This window comes from Pleurodeles waltl, chromosome 1_1, assembly GCF_031143425.1.
Source record: "Pleurodeles waltl isolate 20211129_DDA chromosome 1_1, aPleWal1.hap1.20221129, whole genome shotgun sequence".
Lineage (NCBI taxonomy): Eukaryota > Metazoa > Chordata > Amphibia > Caudata > Salamandridae > Pleurodeles > Pleurodeles waltl.
The window spans coordinates 445,007,923-445,029,718 of record NC_090436.1 but is presented as its reverse complement, the minus strand read 5'-3'; the positions used below and the strand labels follow the sequence as shown (position 1 = coordinate 445,029,718).

The 21,796-nt window shown below is 42.2% G+C and overlaps 1 protein-coding gene across 1 annotated transcript in view; it reads right to left on the bottom strand.

Annotated features, from left to right (window-relative positions):
- RASGRF2 (Ras protein specific guanine nucleotide releasing factor 2) overlaps nucleotides 1–21,796 on the bottom strand; it is a 1,901,930-nt gene that overhangs the window by 1,132,869 nt on the left and 747,265 nt on the right. Inside the window, exon 9 of the mRNA XM_069224559.1 lies at nucleotides 1,520–1,638. Coding sequence (XP_069080660.1) covers nucleotides 1,520–1,638 — 119 coding nt within the window. The remainder of the gene's footprint in view (nucleotides 1–1,519; nucleotides 1,639–21,796) is intronic.

Below are 21,796 nucleotides of genomic sequence, written 5' to 3'. Positions count from 1 at the left end.
GATAAGCAATGGGGAATTCCTTGTTTTGGGCATTGCTCTCCCCTACACTCTAATTTGGCCAAAAAAGTTACTTCTGGTTCACATGATCTTAATAGTGGTTGCAACCTCTGTCACTCCCACTCGAACTTCCAATGACCCACATTCATCATGGGCATCTTCGTGGGCGAACTGGAAAATCTGGAGACCATCAAGCCTGCAGATGCCCCAACAAGATCCAAAGAAAAGGCACAATAGAGACAACATGCACAATTTCACTTGGGTAGTATATACATTATTGGACTTGGAAAGACTGCAAAGTATCAGGGGTGTACAGTCTCATGAAGTATAAAACTATTATGATTCTCCAACATCTAGCACAGAAAAGTGATGGGTATGCAGTATGAAAAATACTGGTCTCATCCCGATGGCGCACTGGTGCATGTGGCTGGTGTCTCCCTCTTCATTTGCACAACCATTACTATACCTGTATGGCTTACACCAGTGGTGGGAGGCATGGTAGGCTCTGGGTCATTTAATGACCTGTCATTAAAGGAATCTTCACTTCTACTCACTTTGCATTGTTTCATTCACTCTCAGATAAAGTAATGTGTGGGAAATGCCAAAAATAACATGGAAAAGGACGGTTTACACAATAAACTGTGTCACACAGGCCAAGCCACTTCTTTACCACCTCCCCTCAGGCCATTAACAAATTGAAAAATAATTAAACGTCCCCGGGAACTGCATGATCATACTGTGGCACAAGTTGAGATGGAGAACATACATTGGAGACAAAAGTGTGCACGTCTGCACTGAACACAGGCAAGGCTAATAGTACAAGCTTTGCTCAACTCTACTAACAGGGGCGTATTTATTAAAATGTATTTATTAAAATGAATTATGTGTGAGTGAATGGGAGGGTGGCTGAGATACAAGCATCATATTAAATCTATGTTCTATGAAGGGTCATTTGACACATATATCAATATTCAATGCTTGCTCAAGTGGCACTGGTTGTTTCGTCTCGTCCACAACGGATGCATGTACATCACTTTGCAGCAGGTTCTGGTAAAAGACGGAGCCCAGTAGCAAGGTAAAGGTACATGGCCAGAAGTGGTTTGTGATATTCTGCAAGCCAATCTTGCACACTACCGCTGGATACTACAATGGATCTACATTAATATTATGTGGAAGATCTGCAACCACAAATGCACACATCCACAAGGCACAGGCATGGCCTTGCCTGTCACTCTTTGTAAATCCTGCAGTGCTTACTAATGTACACGATCCCCACTTAGCCAGCGAGTAAGTGTACTCCAGGCCTTTTCTACTATCTGGTGTTTTCTCCCCATAGTTACGAATGATGAAAGTGCACCCACGTCGCTGGCTGGCTATTATGTGCAAGCTCTTCACCTGAGTGACACCCATACAAATCACTCCACCTCGACTTCTGTGTCTGAACTGAATGCCTGAATTGCCCCCTGCAATATCTAAATATCTACTACTAAATCAGGTTCGCATTAAATATTTTTGGACTTACCTTGACGAACGAATGTCTGGCTGGTGTCTAGCAGTATGTCACAGCCTTCAACTATCATTCTCTCTATAGCAAGGTTTTTCCGAATGTTTTCGGTGTCACTCACTTCATCGTGCATTACCCTGGGAGGAAAATTAGGAATGAAATACACCAGTTACTGACTTGTTTTTACACACAATTTCACTGAGAGGTGATATATTATGAGTGGCAATTTGCTGAAAAACTTTGACTACATATTGAGGATTTTAAAAGCCTAATCAAGAGCACATGAATGATGTTCACAGAGTTTCAGATAAATGTAATGTTTTAGTAATGCTTTGATACATGTTCTCTTTGGGGTGAGTAGACCTTGATTGTCCTATACGAAATTACGTTTGCAATAAACATCCATTGCAAGAACTGCTTATTGTTCGATGGCAGTTTAAACTGGCCGTAGGCTTTGACGAAAGTCACCATAAATGCCGCCATCAAATAGGGCTGTGTTTAATATAAATATTAATATTTGGAAGTAGTACAAATCTGTCTGTAAGAGACACATAAAGGTTGAAAATAACATTGGAAAATATATACATACTGATTGTCTTATAGAAAAGATTCCGTATTTGCAATATTTCTGATCCAAAAATAAGAAAGTAACTTGCAACTATGGCCACATTTGTTTTAGGGTTTCAAATAGTGATGTTATTCCCATTTTAACTCTATCACTTCCGCTCTGGTCCATAGTGAAGAATGGTATTTTAATGAGATGCCTGTCATACTCAATCTAAACTGTGTATTATGCCCCCAAGCCTGCTTTGAGTGTTAAAGATTGGGTAACATATTGGATATAATACGAAATTAAGAAAGTGAACACATGTTCTAGCTATAAAAGAATTATGCTGAATTAAAAATACGAACAAACATCAGAGCTGAATTATGTAAACATAATGAAGAAATATTTCCTGAAAGGTTGCCGTTTGAAACTTAGGGCCTCATTACGACTTTAGCGGTCCTTTCACAGGACCGCCGAAGCTGCTGCAGGCAAAAGACCACCAGCACTGGAGGTCTTTTGCCCACCATATTTGGAGTGTTCTGCTGGGCCAGTGGGCGAAAACAGCGTTTTTGCCCACTGGCCCAGCGGAACCCTCACCACAACATTGAGCTGGGTTGTAATTGGGCCAGTAGCGATGTTGTGGTGCGTAGGGTGCAAGAGCACCCGTCGTGCATTTCATTGCCCGTAATTCGGGCAGTGAAATGCACAATGGGGCTGTGCATGGGCGCCCCTCTACCGCCCATGCCAAGTGCAGGGCCCCAAGGCCCCCTCGACGCCCTCATTTCGCCAGCCTTTCCATGAAGTTGTTTACCGTCATGAAAAGGGTGGCGGATGGAGACTCGTTTGTAGTGCTGCCCTGGTGGATTACCACCACCGGGACCGCCAGGCTGCAGGCTGCAGGCTGGCTGCAGCCTGGCAGTGTCAGCGGTTTGACCATGACAGCTCCGCCACTATCATAAGGGGGCGTTCGGACCACCCTGTCTGCGGCGGTCCAACTGCTATGCCAGCCTCGTAATAAGGCCCTTAGTTATTTTTCATCAAAATGTGGTTGGTATTTTCACATCTAAATTAGGAATACAAAATAATCATATTTCAATGCAGCACCTTTCATAAAGACGTTTCTGTATATTGCTGCTCAATGAACTAAGAAACGCTAATGATGAAAGGGGGTAACAGTTATAAAAGTCAACACGGCTTAGAAAGGAATAAATGAGAGTGAGAATGTGTTGAAGACGTACTAGGAATATATTGCTTCAGCTAACATAAATGACATGCCAGGGTACCGTTTTGTTGCTTACTTGAACAATACCAAAAGCTCAACAGTTATGACAAACATGATAAACACCCCGGCAACAAGTTTTTTTACGTTTGTTGTGTGTGTAGATATCTGGAACTCAAGGGCAAACCAGCTACCATCTTTACCTGTTTACTGTGACATGAAGTTAGCACATTAGTTAGTCCTTCTCATGCTTTTGCAACATTATCCCAGGTATTTACGCCATTAGATCAAACGCATCCACATTTCAATACGTCGTTCTGATGATATGCCAGAATCCCAATGCATTTATGTGAGTGGTATTGATATAGCGCCAACCAGTCAAAAGGGAGCAGAGCGCTAAAAAGGGTGACATACGAGGGATATCTTAATTTCAGGTTGAGGCTACCACCCTTAAATGCTTTACAACTTTACCTCTTTACTTACACGAACTAAGCCAAACAGGCTTCACCTGTCAGACAGATGGTATAAGTACAGTTACAGTTTCAGTCCTCCCCTTGTTCCACCTTCTCGTGTTCTCCCATGACTTTTACTCTGCACTCTAAAACCTTTATGGGCCTGGTTCACACTATATCAAACTACTAAATAAATGAATACAATATATGGGTTTCCTTTTGATTTTCAGGGAAACATGTCTTAATCGTAATGGGTAAGCTTGGTCGTTCTGTGGCTGACAGGAAACACAATAAACTGTATTTTTCTAGTGGTGCAGGTGTGCTATTACAGTGATAATAACAGCCTCCAAGCCACACAACATCTCCACATGCCTATTTCTGGGTTGGCCTCCGATTCTGTAACAGGTGTTATTTTCCAGCAGATGGTGTTAGATCTCCTTAATGAGTTGTTGGTGGTACTCGGGTAGCATGCGGTTTCAGTGAAGGAGATTTGTCTCTTAACTCTGTGTGGAAATAAACCTTGGCAAATGATTCCAATATAACATGACCATATTCATTTGGTGTTCTAGCTTAATGCACTTTCTGTTCCATCGTGTAGCTGACTGGTGCATATGTGTACTGCCAGGTAATTAACAATGTGGGTTTATTACAGAATCTTTTTTCATTCATGCTTAAGGTGCGTGATTACTTAATTGAAAATCTACATTTAAAACTATCTGCAATGCATGCCGTATTCAGCGGCACCACTGGTGACCATTTATTATTGTTTTGGCCATATCTTATAGCTAACATTGGATATATGTTGTATGCTCATGACCATGGCGTACGTTTTTCAGGATGGTGTAATTCTAATCTACTGTGCTGCTGAAACGTCCTTGTACAGCCTATCTGAAGGCCATTAAACATGACCTATCTATTACGGGACATCATGCACTAAGGGTTAAACACTGATCACTTGCCGTTTAAACCTCCAAACTCACTGTCCAGCACATATTTGCGAAAGACCAAAGTATGTAATGCCCTCAGGCAGATAACAACTTACATTATCCACACAGTTTCCAACAAACAATGTATCACATAGAAATGTATGAAAACGCGCACTCATATACAACTAATACAAAACACACACATTAGAGAAACATATATATAAATATAAAAGTATAGGATATCAGACGTCCCAATACTGTGTATCATGTAAAAAAAAGCATAGACTAAACTGCTCTCTTACTCACTAATGTAATACACTAAACGTAGCCAAATTCGGTCTCCCCAAGGCACCAATAGAATGTACAGAACAAGAACGTCCTATCATGAGCCTTTACTTCCCACACACTTACGCCTGGAATTACACGCCAATATCCCAAATTCAAATATACACCAAAACTCAATGTGATAACTCGCTTACAGACTGTCAATATTTGCGCAGTCATCCTGCTGCCCGAGTTTCTGTGGGGCTCAGAAGTCAGGCGGGATAAAAGGCTCAGCAAAGACCGCGAGCGTGCTTGCGTCAGTCACAATGACCCGTGGAGACAGCGCTGCGTGCCTCGACTCTCACTCACCGTGAGCTTTTGCTGTCCTTGCCACTCAGCAACGTTGTAACTGCACGTGAGCTGCTGGGTTTTCCTGTAATTTCGCCTGCCGCCTTCTGTGTCCTTCATACTCATTGTTACCGTGGAAAACGTTGTATGTGTTGACCTCCGTCTTCCTTAACAAGGTACAACTTGCAGAATTGCATACTCAGAGTGATTGTGGACTCAAATATCTGCTGGGCACTTTTTCTTTGGATTCCCACGGCTGTTGGACACCAAGCTGTGAATTTGCTAATGACTTCCAGGCAGCGCTTAATTTGTAAATAAAAAGGTGCCGGTGCCCAAGCCCTCCTCTTAAACACGGGGTTGCTGCATTTAAATGTGCGAGCACGGAATTCTGAGGCAGCTAATCCCGAAGCCATCGCGGGCCTCTTCAATCCACTGCTTTCTCCCATTGTGACGCTTTTTCTTTTTTCTCTTCCTCCGTCTTTCCCGTGTGTCTTTTGCTCGCAGCAAATCCTTGCGGCAGAAGAATAAGCCCCGGCCCTCAGAAATAAGTGCCGGTGCTCAGCACCGGAAACAATAAGCACAAATTAAGCACTGCTCCCAGTCGAAGTTATCTGTGTTACCTTTATGATTAACTGGACTAATTCCTACCCTTCAAGCAAGTGTTACAGGTAGGCTAAAAACAGTCTGTGCACAGACGAAAACGTTACTTACCTTTCAGTAAGGCTCTTACTGGTGCGTACTATAAACGCAGACTCCTCACCATAAGAGTAGTCTCCGAGTACCAGACTCGATCAAGAAACTTTTCATAGCAGTGCTCCTGCACGTCATGCAGTGGTACAGTGCTTCTCCATGTGTGATGGAGTGGAACTGATATAACCTATACCCCTGCGCCCACATCATTTTCCTGCTTGACTTTTTCTGCGCCTGCAGATATGGAGCAAAAAACACAATTGTGCAAATCTCTAATAAGGGACCTTTTTAGATGGTAAAAAGCAACCCATTTGACAGACCAGCAGTGCTTAATTTGTGCTTGTTGTTTCTGGTGCAGAGCACCAGGACTTACTTGTGAGGGCTGGCACTTATATTACTGCCTCAAGCATTCACTGTGAGCAAAAGACACGTATGGGAAAGATGGAGGAAGAGAAAAATAAAAAAGCGCATCAATGGGAGAAACAGAGCTGCAAGAGTGAGCTGGTGGGGCAGGGAATGGCTGTAAATGGATTTAAGAGGCCCGAGATGGCTTCAGGGTTACGCTGCCTCAGTATCCTGTGCTCGCACATTTAATTTCAGCAGCCGCGTGTTTAAGAGGAGGGCTTTGGGCACAAGCACATTTTTATTGACAAATTAAGCACTGCAGACCGGGGAGGTGGAACAGCAGCAATGAACCTGTGGGTAGACAGAGTTTCTACCAGAAAGAGCATTACGGAAGGTAAGCAACTTGATCTTCTGATGAATGCTTCTAAGTGCAGTTTCCTCACCTTTATAATAGATATCAAAGCTGTATGTCTCGAAGGTGGCAAGTCTGTAGAGTGGGCTCAAGCAAGAAAATCTTGCAGGACTGAAAGGAAAGAAATCCCCTTCCTATCTGCCCTGGTTGTCAAGACAGTACTGCTTTATGAAGTGTGCACCAATGCCATTGCTGTGGCCTAAGGCTAGGCAGTCTGCATGCCAATACAGTGGTGGCAGACTTACTCCTGGTAGAATGGGCTCTCAGACTTTCCAGAAGCTGTTTTTTCTGGCTTTCAAAGTTCCAGTCAAATGGTTCAGGATTTGGGTTATGCCCTGACGCTACCACCAACTCCAGAGGCAAAGGGTCTTCCGGTACCATACCCAGGAACACACACTGCTCTGTTTGTTACAATACCAAATGGCAGTGATGTTGTCTGTGAGGACCTGTACCAACCTATTTTGGTGGATGGCAGGAAGACCTTCAGTGCCAGTTGAATGGCCTGCAACTCCACCATATTGATACGAAGCAGGGTTTCAGCCAGAGACCAGAGTCTTTCGATCTTTACCACCACAGATAACCACACCAGCGCAACAGTGACACATCTATCACCACTGTCAGTTCAAGTGGTAAAGGGAGAGGGGTCTGCCACTCATCCAATTGGAGTCACACAGCACCCACTGCAGACCGAGTGCAGTCACCTTTACTAACTGGATGGCATCTGACAGATTGTCTTGGTGCTGGACCCACTTGAACTTCAAATTCCACTGCCTATCCTGCATATGCCACATAGCATAGCCAACAATCAGGATTCAGAAGGCTAAAAGGCCAAGGCTAAAGAGACTCAGACCTGCAATCACTGAGAACCAGCACCAAGGTTGATGGATCGGGATCATGGCCCTTAATGTCCTGGACTCATTGCATTGGAAAGAAGGCCCTGAACTGCACAGTGCCCTAGACAGCTCATATATAAAGAAGTTTATATTAAGAAGTCAATTGCAACTTTGGCTCGCTGATCAAAAACCTCCTGTGAAGTCAGAAGGTTTGCTCTTGTCTGGAGGTGGTACCCGGCAGACTATTGCAAGCATGCCTTCAACATCTAGTCATTGAGACAGGGTTAAAAAACGGTATCCTTAACCTCCAAAGACTGGCAGCAACCATTGCCATAACTTTAATGAATGCCAGAGGGACACTAGTGAGGCTGAAGGGGAGCCTGGCAAACTGACAATGCTCTATCCTACCTTGTACAGCAGGGAACATCTGCAGGACAGCAGGATAAGTTTATGAAAATATACATCCTGCAGATCCAAGGATACCATTCAGTCACCTGGCTCCAGGGCAGACAGAACCTGGGCTATTGTAAGCATTTTAGTTTGTCCTTATGTTGGAAGGCATTCAGAGGGTGAAGATCTAAAATAGGTTGAAGCTCTCCATCCTTCCGCTGCACGAGGAAATTCTGAGAGAAATAATCCAAACATATTTCTGAGTCCGGTACTATTTCAATGGCTTCTTTGGGGAGTAAAGCTCACACCGCATGCATGAGAATTGACAACTAATCCTCTGAGAGATGTTCTGATGTGGGAGAACGGTGCGGGGGGGGGGCAGCAGGCACTAGTCTTGATGAATGATTTAGAGGAGTCATCTTTTGGATGTGGTGGATCGCCCCCCTGAAGAAAGTACTGAGTATTGTCTCACACAGGGAAGTTGTGCACCACTAATGGCAAGCTAAAGTGAATTGGAGGTTGTTGCTACAGAGGAGGGCACAGGAAGGACTGACACCTGTGGTGACCTATGTGCCGCCTGCCATATACATCTCCTCCAGCCATAAAAAGACTGGGGAGACTGTAGAGGGGGCTGGGGAGACTGATGTGACTGTATACCGACTTCTTGGAGTAGCTTCAGAATTTCCTTAACTGATAAAGGGCACTTTTTGGCAGGAGTCAAAAGATCCAGAGAGCGTCTCCCTACTCTCTTTAGAGCATTCTAAAGCAGAATCAGGTTCTTCAACAAGTAGATATGAGCCATTGAAAGGGATATCCCTAGGAGAGGCCTTTACCTCCCCTGAGAATTCTGTGTATCACATCCACACATGGCAAATGGAGTAGCACACTGGTACCAACCTCTCAACTCAGAGCATTAGTATCATCATAATCAGTACAAATCATTTATTAAGCCACATCTTGCATGGTCTGAGCAATGAATGCCTTAAGTTCTTCCGGGTCTGGTGCCAGGATCCCAAAGGTAATGTCTCATAAGATGTGCATATTGTGGCCCAATAAACAAACACCATTGACTAAAGAGAACATTCACTTTCTGAATGCCTCAATCCTCTTCGACTCCCTGCCCAGAGGAATAAATTGGGGTTCACATTGCTGGTAGAAGCCTGGACTACCACACTCTCTGGAGCAAGATGCTGTGTAAGAAAAACAGTGTTGACAGGAACTGGTCTATGGCTTCTGGCCACCTGCCTACTCACTGGCAGGCAAGAACAATGCTTGCCCCACGTGCCCACTAAGGGTCAGTAAGGGCTTTACTGAAAGGAAGAAAGAGCTCTAAGATCCAATGCAGGTTTTTTGGAGACCGTGTGCTCTGTAATGGATTCGGAGTGTGACCTCAGACAGGGTCGGACATCGGAGTCAGTACCAGATTCTCCTCTGGCATCAGGGCTGACATCAATGAAGGAGCGAATGACACAGATCTTAGATCTGGGATGGAAGTCCGCATCGGGTTGGTGCTGAACCTGTGATGCGTCACAGGGGTTGAGATGGTGACCAGGATGGATCTGCTGGTGGTATTTCAACTGACAGAGCCTGGGAATCCTTGGAGCCTCAAAGCATGCCAGAGGGAGCAAGAAGAGTGCCAAAGTTATGCAGTATGATTTCAATAAGGCCTTCGACCTGCTGCAGTATTGCACATAATCCAAGGAGCTTGGGGAGCATCGGCATCAACTGAACAATCATCTCCTCAGTCGAAGATCTGGAGCAAGATTTACTGGCATCTTTATGCTCTTGCAACTTCTCTGTTGATAGAGAGAGGCAGAACGGGATCAAGACCTACTTCACTTTCTTATGTTTCTTATGATACGCAGCATAGTCTCTATGAAGACCTCAACCTGCTGCAGCTTCACAGATTGACTAGGTACTGCAAAGAAGGCTTTTCTTCAATTTGGAGTGAGAGCGGTCTTACTTGAGGCCCATGACTTCTTCCTGTGTTAAGCGATGTACAGCTTAACAATCCCAGATCATTTTTGGGTGCATGACCACATACTCATTGCACGACTTGGAGTTGTGCCCTGAGTCCAAACAACAAATGCACTCCTATTGCAGACCAATAACCAATATCTGTTTTCAAGTCTCTGTTTTCTGCAGTCATGATATGGCTTGAAGCCTATAGTTTTAGGAGGGGACATCATACCCTTGCACACTTGGGTTAATTTTGCCAGTTGTTGAAAGACTGATGAAAGTGGAAGCAGAGCTCCTGATCCATGTATAAAGGTGTGGAAAGAAAGAACTGACATTGGCATGCAGCGGTGGTGTTTATATGCAGCTCTACAAGGCCACTTCTAGTGCAGAACAAACTCCACACAGAGACACAGAACACCACCTGGCAGTGCACAGGAGCACACCTATGACCATTTTCCAAATACAGTCTAGTGCTTAGGAAATATTCTAAAGGACAAAAATCTGCAGTTAGAAATATCCATCAGAATAGTGCTTATTTTTAGGTAGAACACAATTTAGCAAAGAATACATTGCTATTTTAAAATCGTTGCTTTTCAGAGTAAATGCATGTATCATTTTGTTTTCTTTTAGGTGATATCCTCTAGCTCAACATGCCTGTATTTGTCAGCTGCGTGGAACACATAAGCATACCCTAAGACTAGTGAGTGTACAGGTATATTCGTTTGATTTAAGACAACCTTGGCAGTAGTTCTTAAACACAACTAATTTTATTGAATTGAAATTGTGTGTTCCCTAGACATTTATCACAATCCATGCGCTCAAGTTCAGTCATTCTAGTGTGAATATGAATACATTTGCCACCTTTTTGGCTCAGTGTCAGTTACATTTTATCTGCCACCCAAGTAACTTTCAAAATGAGCACTCAAAGGTGGCATTTGTCCCATCATATTTAGGGGGACTGCAGCCTCTTGGCAGCTAGAGTAGAGAGAAATGACCCATTAGTATATAGATTTATTAATTCCCAGGAAGAATTGAGGAAACTCTTCGCAAAACATACCTTTGTGCACTCAGTAGACAATGAACTTAATTTGAAACAGGGGAACTTTGACTTAGTCACTTAACTGACTGAATTCAATCGACTGGCTGCTGAGTCCGATTGGACTAAAAGTAATGAAGTCATTTTTCTATCAGGGGTTAAAGAAGATCTAAATGACATTTTAGAACATATTGTTGAGTTACCTGAAAGTGTTCAGATCTTACTGACTAATGATAAAATTGTATCACCAATTAACAGAGAGAAAATCCATACAATATAATAAATGACTCTGGGCAATCAATATAAAAGACAAAAAGGAACACACTTGCAGAGTAGGAACCAAAGCATTTGTTAACATCAATTTCAGCAATAGTTCCCAAAACGAAAAGGAGTTAGTTAATTGAGTATATAATATGCGCTAGAGCGATTGGGAAGTTCACTGATCTCTGCTTTGCTAAATCTATTCAAAGGTTAGTGATTTCTAAGAAACTACCAGAAAATGCTAAAATGATAGATGGGAATAAATGAACATCTGGACACATAATTTCCCAAACATTCGATTGTCATATGTTGGTGTCAAGAACTCATAAAGTAGCTATAAATTTTGATCTGATTGATACAGCAAATTTGAGGGTTATTTAGGATATAAAAACATAATCCAAGTACTGATTGGGGAAATCTTTCAGTCACTTTTAGGTCTCTGCGTGGCCAACAACACCGTAGATGCCATGAACCAGATAAACAGGTCACCCAGTAATAACAAATTCATATAAATCTTTGGTTTGCTCTTTGTCTAGAGTCTATGAAGGTTTTTAAGATGTTTTTTAGAAAGCCGAAGCCACTCATCTTCATCAACACATGGAAAATGATTATTGTCTTAATTTGCAACACGGATCTACTACTTCTTATAATTGTATTTATGCTCTCATTGGGAAAGTTGATGACTATTTGAGAAAATACTTGCATGAACTCTTGGAGATTGGCTTTATCCACCACTTCAAATTCCTGGCCTTTTTGCCTCTTTTTGGTCCCACAGAATAATGGTGAAATGTGAATTTGTATAGGTTATAGAGAATAGAACATATTCACCATCATGAATCAGTGAACGAGGGAGATGAGTAGAAATATAGCTAAAACCAAGTTTGGTTTATCTGAATGTCTTCTGATGCTCTTCGGGCTTTGTAATGGTCAAGTAACATTCCATTTTTCAACAATCAGGTTTTATGAGTATATATGTGTAAACATCTATGCTTTAGTCTATAATGATGACATACTCATTTATCCACATTATAAAGAGAAGCATGCAGAATAAGTAAAGGCTATTGTGCAGTGTTTTAGCTATAACCATCTGTATGCCAAACAGGAAAATGTGTTTTGTTTTGTTGCCACAGTGTTTTTCCTGGGTTATGTCTTCTGACCTGGAGGAGTGGAGACAGATGCTGACAAGGTAAGAATTATTACAGACTGAAAATCCCCAAATGTTATGAAAGAACTTTAAAGTTTCCTGGGATTTGAAAACGTTTACAGAAGGTTCTTAGATCATTTTTCAGCAATATCATTCCAATAACCAAATTGTTGAAAAAAGGAATGCCTTTTTCTTGGACAGGTGAAGCTGAAAGTCTTTTCTAAAATCTCAAGAAGAGTTTCACTAGTACTCCAATATTACATCATCCAAATACTAGTAAACAATTTTTTGGTGAATCACATGCATCTCAGGTGGCAATAGGAGAAGTACTTCCTCAGCAGGATGTGAATAATGGGATTCTACACCCAGTGGTATTTTCCTCTCAGCAAGTGTCACCAGCTATTAACTATTCTGTAGCTGTTACAGAGTTACTGTCAATTAAAGTCACATTTGAAGAATGGAAATATCATTTCTTAAATGTTCAACATACTCTGTCAATCCTGACGGATCATCACAATTTACAGTTTCTAGGCATAGCCCAGCTTTTAGCAACCCCTCAGGTTCAATGGCCTAATTTCTTTAAAAAAATATGATTTTGTGATAGAATATCGTCCCGGTAGACAAAATGGAAAAGCAGATGCCTTATCGTGCTATGGTTTTGAAAATATAGATTCCCCTCCCTTCCCATCTTTGATCTTGTCTCCAGGTAAATGAATTCAAAGTATTTCATCTGATTTTCATGAAGTGCAACAGAAAGTTTATGAAAGCGTTGACAGTGACTGGTTAATAGATCAGAGAGGGCATCATGAGAATGGTCTGCAGTGGGTGCCTGGGAAAGTGTACATAGCAAATCAGGAAATGGGACTTAGAACACATTTTCCTGGTGTGATGCATCACCATTTGCAGATCACCATGGAGTCATTAAATCACCCAAATCCTATAAAGCCATCTCTAGTGGCCAACAAACAATAAAGATGCAAATGATTTTGTTAGTAGATGTAAAGTTTGTGCAAGAAGTAAAGGTTTGCACCAGTCCCATCATGGCTTTGGCATACTGTTTCATTGGACTTAATTGTAGAGTTGCAAGTGCCAAAAGAAAGGTATTGTGGGGGAGGGGGAAGTTCACTGAACATTCACTTTATTTAATTAAAAGGGATTCCTTCTGGACTAGTGCTAGCCTCTGATTTTCTGCAGAACTTTGCAGGTTTACATTGTTAGCCCTCAGGTGTGATTTTCAATCCCACATTTGGCTCTTGAATTTGAAAGCCCTTCTGTAAACTTTTAAAAAGTGATGCACGGCTGTCCTCCAGTTTTCATCCAGAGACAGACGGCCAGGCAGAGACAGTAAATCAAAGCTTTAAACAATGTTTACATTGGCAACTAACATGTGGCATTGATGATTGGAACATTTCTCTTTGGGTGCAGAATTTGCATACAATAGTTCTCCTCATTGCTCTTTGGGATTTTCACTTTTTTTGTTTTAAAAGCATCCATCCTTGAAAGTTAGGAGAAACTTATCTTCCTCTGCAAACCATTTCTACAATTCAGAAATCTTCTGAAAATTTCCAAAATATTCATAACCAAGCACAACAAAATCTTGAGTTTGCCAAGAGAAAGTATAAAGAAGTTTAAGATAAGCATTAGAGACAATCACCTAACTTTAAAATGTAAGGTTAAAGGAAGGCACTAAGTTTCAACCTAGATATATTAGACCAGATACTACTATATAATATGCAATACAAAATTGTTAATCCAATTGCTATAGAACTCTGCCTCCTCTCTAGTTTGTCACCCATATTTCATGTGTCTTTATTGAAACCAGCTACCAAGGGGGCATCTGTTACTCCAACATTATTTCCAATAGTAATTGAAAATTAACTTGAGTTGTTTATCAATTACAAATTCCAAAACATGTGGGAGGAAGTTTAATGTTTCAAAGTGTGTGAGAGGGAGTTAAATGTTTCGGTCTGATTAGAAGGGTTTCACATTAACCCTGAGTATCATTTGCACCAACAGTACAAGTTGGGTGGAATGGGGGGAGGGAGGGAATTTCCACATGTGGTAAATACCATTACCTCAGAGTGAAGTATTTACCACTTGTAGTAAACACTTTCTACTCCAGGTTTTCAATGGGAAGATGAAGTATAACATGTAGAATAGTTTATTAACACCTCCTATAGGCCTATCATGCTTTTTGATCTAGATCAAGATTCTGTCAACTAGATTGGAGCCCCTACTACCAACATTGACCTACACCTGTCAGTATGATTTCATTAAGGGAAGGCAAATGTGTGACATCATCCTCAGGATAGTTCATGTGATTGAGAAAGTGAACAGAAAGGCAATCCCAGCTATTCTGATTTCTCTAGATGAAGGGAAAGGGTTGGATCTGGTGGACTGGAAGTTTCTGGTGAGGTCTTTACAGGGCTTTGGATTTAGCCTGGCTGTCATTGAATAGTTGAAGGTGGGATATCACTGCCCATTTTGAGAGAGCAGGTCACTTGGAAACATTCTTTTCAGCCCTTCAGAGGCACACGACCATATGCCCTGTATCCCCCTGCTCTTTACATTGAGCATTAAACTACCTGCAGCAAAGCTAGAGCAGAAGGGGAGATATAGGGCATATCTTTTACCAAGGAAGCACAGAAAATAATGTTAGGCAATGATGTTCTCCTGTCACTAACTTCTCCTGCTGCCCCTTTTAGGCAGCTGCTCCAATAACTAGAAGACTAGGGACCCGTAGCTGGCTTTAAAAGTAGAATTTGCAAATCAGAGATCCTAAATGTGATGCTACTCCAGGGAGAGTGGTTAAGATTAACTTTGCACATAAATAATTAGAGATCAGGATCACCCTGACCCCAATCACTTATTTAAGGCTAAACAGTCACAACTCCTAAGGGGTCTATGTGAGGACTTCAGGAAATGAACTCCACGTTAATTATCAAGGCTGGCCAGAATTAATACTGTTTAAACAACATGTACTTCTCAGAGTGTTATACTTATTTGCAGGTCCTCCCAATCTGGGTACCTAAGAACTCTTCTCTGAATTTAAATTAGATTTTTCTAGCAGACATTCAGAGGACGAGTGGGATTTCAGGGATTGAGATTTTCCAAACTAGCAGGTGGCTTGGCACTTTCAGATTTCCTATTATATTACTGGGTAGCACAACTCAAGTTTATAGCTGATTGGTGCCTTAGAGCCATTGAAAAACAATGGAGGCTTATGGAACGGTGATAGCTGGGAGAAGATTTGGAATCTCATATGGAAACTGAAAGTAGATAGACCCTGTAATGCTTACGCAAGCACCCCTATCAGAACAACCTTATTGGTGTGCTACATAGTTATTAGGTGAACTGGAGAAATCTTGCATCCTTCTCCCCACAACCCATGGCACTTTATTCCTGCCTTTATTTAATTTATTCTGAAGCCTGAACGTTTCATCCTTTCAAGCCTGTAAGCAGAACTTTCACGCTGAGGAAAGCAAACTCTTACATTACACCATACTGACGTACTGGGTGCTGCTCCAACGTATGAAAGTAGAGACTACTACAGATGTATTCCCTTTAGAGACATTTGTGCAAACAGTGGGGAATTCCAGACGCTGTATCGCCTCACTATACAACATATAGGCCCTCATTATAATTTTGGCGGCAAATGCCGCCTACCGCCATGGCGACGGCCACCAACATACCGTCGCCGTGGCTACCGACCATCCACCAAATTATGACCGTAGTCGGAATTCCACCAGAAGGCTGACGTAGTTCCGGCTATGGTCATGGGGACGGATGGCGGTTAGGTGGCGCTGCTGCCAGCAGCAGTGCCATGCCAGGAAAACGCAGACGACTGTATCATATCCCATGATACGGCCTGGCGGTGTTTTGCTGGCGGATGCTGCTGCTGGCAGCAGCACCCCATCCCGTCTCCTGATGGCAGACCCCCCTGCAAGCAGTTAAGTCGGGTTCTCCAACAGGAGAGGAGGGTGGGGGGGTGATGTGTGCGTGTGTGGGGGTGTGTGTGACTGTGTTTAAATGCGTGCATGCATGTGTAATGCATGTGCGCATGAATGGATGTGTGTGTACGTGCTTGTTGTGTCGTGTGATTACGTGTGTGCCTGGATATATGTTTGTGAGTGTTGCTGTGAATGTGTATGAATGTATGCATGCATGGGTGAATGTGTGTATGCGTGTGTGTATGGGTGTGTATGTATGTGCATGTATGTGTGTATATGTGGGGAGATGGGAGGGGGAGTACTCTGGGGAGGGGGGCTGGTAAGACCCCTATCAGTGCCTGGGAAGGAATTCCCTGGCACTGATAGTGCCTACCACCATGGTTTTCGTGGCGGTACAGAAACCACAGAAACCATAGCGGTGGGCGGGGCCAAAATTCCATGGGCGGCCTAGCGACGGCCGCCGTGGCGGTCAGTGTGTTAAAGTGGCGGTATGTACCGCCAGCCTGTTGGCGGTACTACCGCCACTATTAAACCGACCGACGGGGTAGTAATGACCCCCATAGTGTTGGGATTCGATATCAACATTCTCTCCTATTCAGGTGATACTCAAAACATACTCTCCCTTTTGGACTGTATGACTGAAGTCACTAACTGGTTGAAAGCCAACTGTCTCAACGTTGACAAGACAGAAGTAGTGATCTTCAACAACAACTCCAACTAGTGGACGGCCGAACTTGCATCTTCACCCACACCGAGAACCCACGCCAGGAACCTCAGAATAATCATCAAGAGTAAAATATATATGACCGCAAGAGTGAATGCCATCACTGCGTCCTATTACCACACCCTGAAGATGCTGAGGAAGATCTTCAAATGGCACTGAGAAACACAAAAAAAACTATGCCTTATGCCCTAGTCAGCAGCTGTTGTGGGTTCATTTTAGTGCGCTGCTTTGGCACACTTATTTTAGCTTTGGGTCTGCAGCCTTTGCCCTTTTTCCTAGTTCATTTCATGTATTCCCTTGTATTATTTCAGCATGGCTTCATTTTAGCGGGGATGTTTTATTATTTTTAACAGTTGCTTCTCTATGCAGGAATTGTTATTAGTTCTTCTGCACGACATTCCCATCTCGTGCTCTACTCAAGGCTGTATATGATAATCTACCAAGTATTGGCTGTCCAAGAGTACGTAGTCCATCTTACACAGAAAAGATGCATTGTCTCGTCAGGCCAGTTCTCAGAACAACATGTTTTGTTCTAAAAACATCACATGGGCAAAATAAGATTAGAGTAGACATTACAGCCATCCATCTTGTGTTGTACCATATCGTCGCAGCCCTGCTGAACTTGGCCTCATCGCTACAGCCACTTGGAAGGACTGCCAGCAGATCACAGGCAAACCCCTGCTTATTATTCAGGTATGGGGCCAGGGATTTATTTCAGAGACCAGTAGGGGCAGAGAAGGGCTATCACTGCTATGCTCTCATGTAGCAACTAGAAGTGTGGGTAGGGATTTAGATTCACTAGTTTGACAGGACGCTGGGACTTTTTATCTGGTTCATGCTTGTGGTCACATTAATAATAGTAATAATGTGTTTCATTGTCCTAATAATCACAGCTCATGCCTTTTTACATAGAATGCAGTTGCTTCAAAACATATATTGAAACCTGTCCTGCATTTCTCTATCTGTCTTCTAATTATGAGACTGTGTGGGTAAGATATGTCCTACCATGACTTCCCTGAGGATTCAGGAGTCAGTGTGTCATGCGTCAGGCTGCCACGAATCACCTTTACTTTCTAGGTTTGGGTGAGGTGGTGCTAGCTAGCTGAAAGGGTTAGGACAACAGTTGCCAGATGGTGTGGAATTGACTTAGTCCCCCTCACGTGGTGGGGCTGCCGCCCAAAACCATCAGTCTTAGCTCCATGGTAAGAGTCCTACGACACTGCAAATTGAACTATAGGAACATCATCTATGCTGGGATCACCAAGCAACTCATAAGAAGACTATGAACCATCCAGAACTCCCCAGCCAGACAAAGCCTCAACGGAGCAAATGACTATCATATGATAGCAACACTGTCTGTTGACTAGTCCAAACAGGAATCATTATGGTTTGGCATTCCTGTCTTTATGAGGTTGGAAGGAAATGTTGTTGGACTTGTTTATGGTTTCCCTTTCTTCTTCGTTGGCGTGATGCCTTGTTCCCATTGTATCTTACACTTAAGGAAAACAAATAAACACAACTTATTAAAAAATAATCAAGTTAAGTAAATATTTATTCAGATACAGTTAATCATCCAACTCAATTTTTAGACACAATATAAAAGTTGGAGAAAACAGGTGGCAATAACTAAGGAAAAAGAAATAAGACACCTCATGTATTTCGGGGGTTTAATTAACAGTGGGAAACCAAACATAAAACGTGACAATAGACACAAGGCAACAGGCATATCCTATTACCGAAGGGTATTCAATCCACAGCATAACTGCAATCATTGGCACCCAATTAGGGAAGACTTTCACGCCATTAAAACGTGTATTTATTTATGTATGACACTTAAAGTAAATCTTCTAACACGAGTACAGCACACAATTCCATCAGTAGGATGCACTATCACTTGGCTAGTAATTTTGCTAATGTGTTTCAATGCTCTTTATTTGTGGTGTGCAGATGCTCCTTCTGCCAATGCATGTTTTGTCCTATAGGCATTATAACCTCTTCCATAGTGGTGAAAAGAATGTTAATACCAGGATGCTATGTATTTTGTCATTATAGTTGGTATTTTGGTATTTTTCTTGCTTGACATGGAACAGCAGCCTTCTTTCTGCATTTCTGAATTAATGGCCGTTAAAAAAATCTCGTCACATATTTTGGATGTTTGATTAATCACATTAAAAATGACTTGTAATTGTCCCTTCCAGCCCTGCTGACGTATTGAATGCATCACTCCCATAAGACGAAACAGACGATATACACAACTTAGCAGATCACTGTTACACATCTGAAAGACTGTGATATCAAATTATAATGCGGAAACTTTGCGCGGGGTTATGTTCTCTGGTTTACTTTAAAAATTATAAACAAATGAACTTTGTTAATGGTATAAAAGCATTCTGCAAAAACAATATAAAAGTTAATATGCTAGTCCTGATCACCTGGGAGCCATTTGCAAAAGTATGAAGTGCCACAATGAACTCCTAACTATAGTTAATTTTACATAACATACAGGCCAATTCATCAAGGCAAGTGCAATGTCTAAATGTAATAGGTAATGGGTAATCACTCCTTAGTGCAAATGAATACATTGCTTCCTTTGCCTCCTCGCTCCCCTATATATTTCAACATGAAAAACACAAGTGATACACATTCTGTTTTCCTACAAAAAGTAAAGCACAATTTACACTGCTAATATCACAGCTTAAAAATAAATGTCTCAGACATAACATTCTAAATCGCCCATATAATGAACAGAAACCATCCTTTTCACATTCAAATCACTATAAGGATATTTGTACAAGTAGATTAAACCCTCTGCCCATTTACCAGCAAATGCAGTTAGTGCCAAATGTCCTAGCCTTATTTATTTATTGTATTAGAGCATACCGCTTTTAGCTACCTCAAGCGTTTTCATCTCTAAATAGTTATTGCATTCTCTGTTATCATGGTTAACCTATTTTCTTCAACCCACAACCAATCCTTTTTTAGGGTCGAGCCTGCGTTGCATGCGCTCGCGCATGTGTAACGCAGGGAGACTCTTTAGTATTTAGAAAAGGGCTCGGAGCCCTGTCAACTTCACGTCAGTGCTTTTTATTGGTTCGTGGGCTTGCCTAATAAAATCTGCTTGCTTTCATTAGTTGAAGGCAAGCATACGTCATGCCTTTTCCGGTGGCAAGCCCTCCTCCAGCGCAGCGACCAAGTACAGAAAACATGCGAGGCTCGCTGTTTTCCATCGGGCTCGTGGACTTTTTTTTTCTCTAATTTAGAGCGCGATCTCGCTTGGCAGAAGTCGAGCGCTTTACAACCTTGATTTCACTTTTTCGGGTTGTGTACATAAATACACTTTTGCCCGATAGGTGAAAAGTCGGGTTAAGAGTTTACAACGCGATCAGCTCTAACATGAGCAAACGCGAGACCCGTCGCATTGTAAATGCTTTTCTTCTGTGTGATGAACCAAATTGTAATGTACAGGTCATCCTCGAAAAGAAACAAGGAAATGTGCATGCATACTAAAACCAGACCCTGGATGTTTGCGCTCGAAAGGGGCCTTGCAATGTGGAATCGACTCTGCATTCAAACATAATCAAATTCATAGGGGAGCTGCTTCACAGAATTCGTCGCTCCATGCACAGTGCATAACATTGAAGGTATTTTCCAGTTTACTTACATTTCTAATTTTTCAGTGTTTTCAAATTTCTGCACCATCTAACTTGACCATTTTATAAAATGTTTATGGCAGAAACCATGGCTCCACCCAACATGTGGACGTGGGAAGAAGGGAAGACCTGTCATCCATAACCAGTTTGGATTTTTGTGTGGGTGCTTTTCCTTGCTCTTTGTTAACAAAACAAATACTTAGGGCATTGTACATGAAATCTGGAGGGTAGCTTAATTTTTTAATGAAAAGTCAGATATTTACGTTTTGTAAGAAGTAGCTGGAAAGTCATCATTTGGCAGTAGTCCGGATCCGAAGCTCTAACTGTAACCTACCTTGATCTTCTTTGTATCACACCCTCACTAGCGTGTCTTCTTGGACCAATACAGTCCAACCTTGACCACCTTGAGAGGTAAGTAGCTTTAGGGGCTATTTCCTGTACAGCATGGTATATTAACACAAGGCACTGATTGTTGACAAAGCATTGGGTAGGAAAGGTTAACCAGTATACGGAGCTAGTGGATGGAGGAAGGATTACAGAGTAGGGGAGAGCAAAGGAAAGAGAGACTCAAATCGATATGAGGTCCTTTGTACAATAATAGGCCAGCCTCATTGGTCAATAGTCTACTTGAAGGTTCCTATGATTCACTTTGGTTTTCCTCAGAGCGGACACCGTAGCAGTGTTATAATAGTGTTCAAAATGCTTAAGGGTGCCCAAAGCAGCATCCAGTAAGATCCTTTTCACCATAAATGGAGTTGTACATGGAAGACTTGACCAAGCTTGCACTTTCACAAGCACACATCCAGGGCACCATAAATTGACCAATAATGCAACTTAAGGTCAGTGTCATCCACTTGAGGAGTTGGACATCACCTCGAAAATGAGAACATCAGTATAAGACATCTCCAGCACTCATCGGCTCCATATAAGACAAAGCACACATATCACGTAAAATGCCAAAGAATCAAGGGACATGTGTAGTAAATATAATTGCAGTTGCAACCCCTTTAATTTGCATATTCAGAGGGTTAGCAACTGCTAAAATGTTAATTGCTATGCATTAAACCCATTTTTGGAGTTTGTAAAGCTTTACAAGCTCCTAAGACTTTTCTAGAAATGCATACTGAATCGCAATTTGCAAGGGG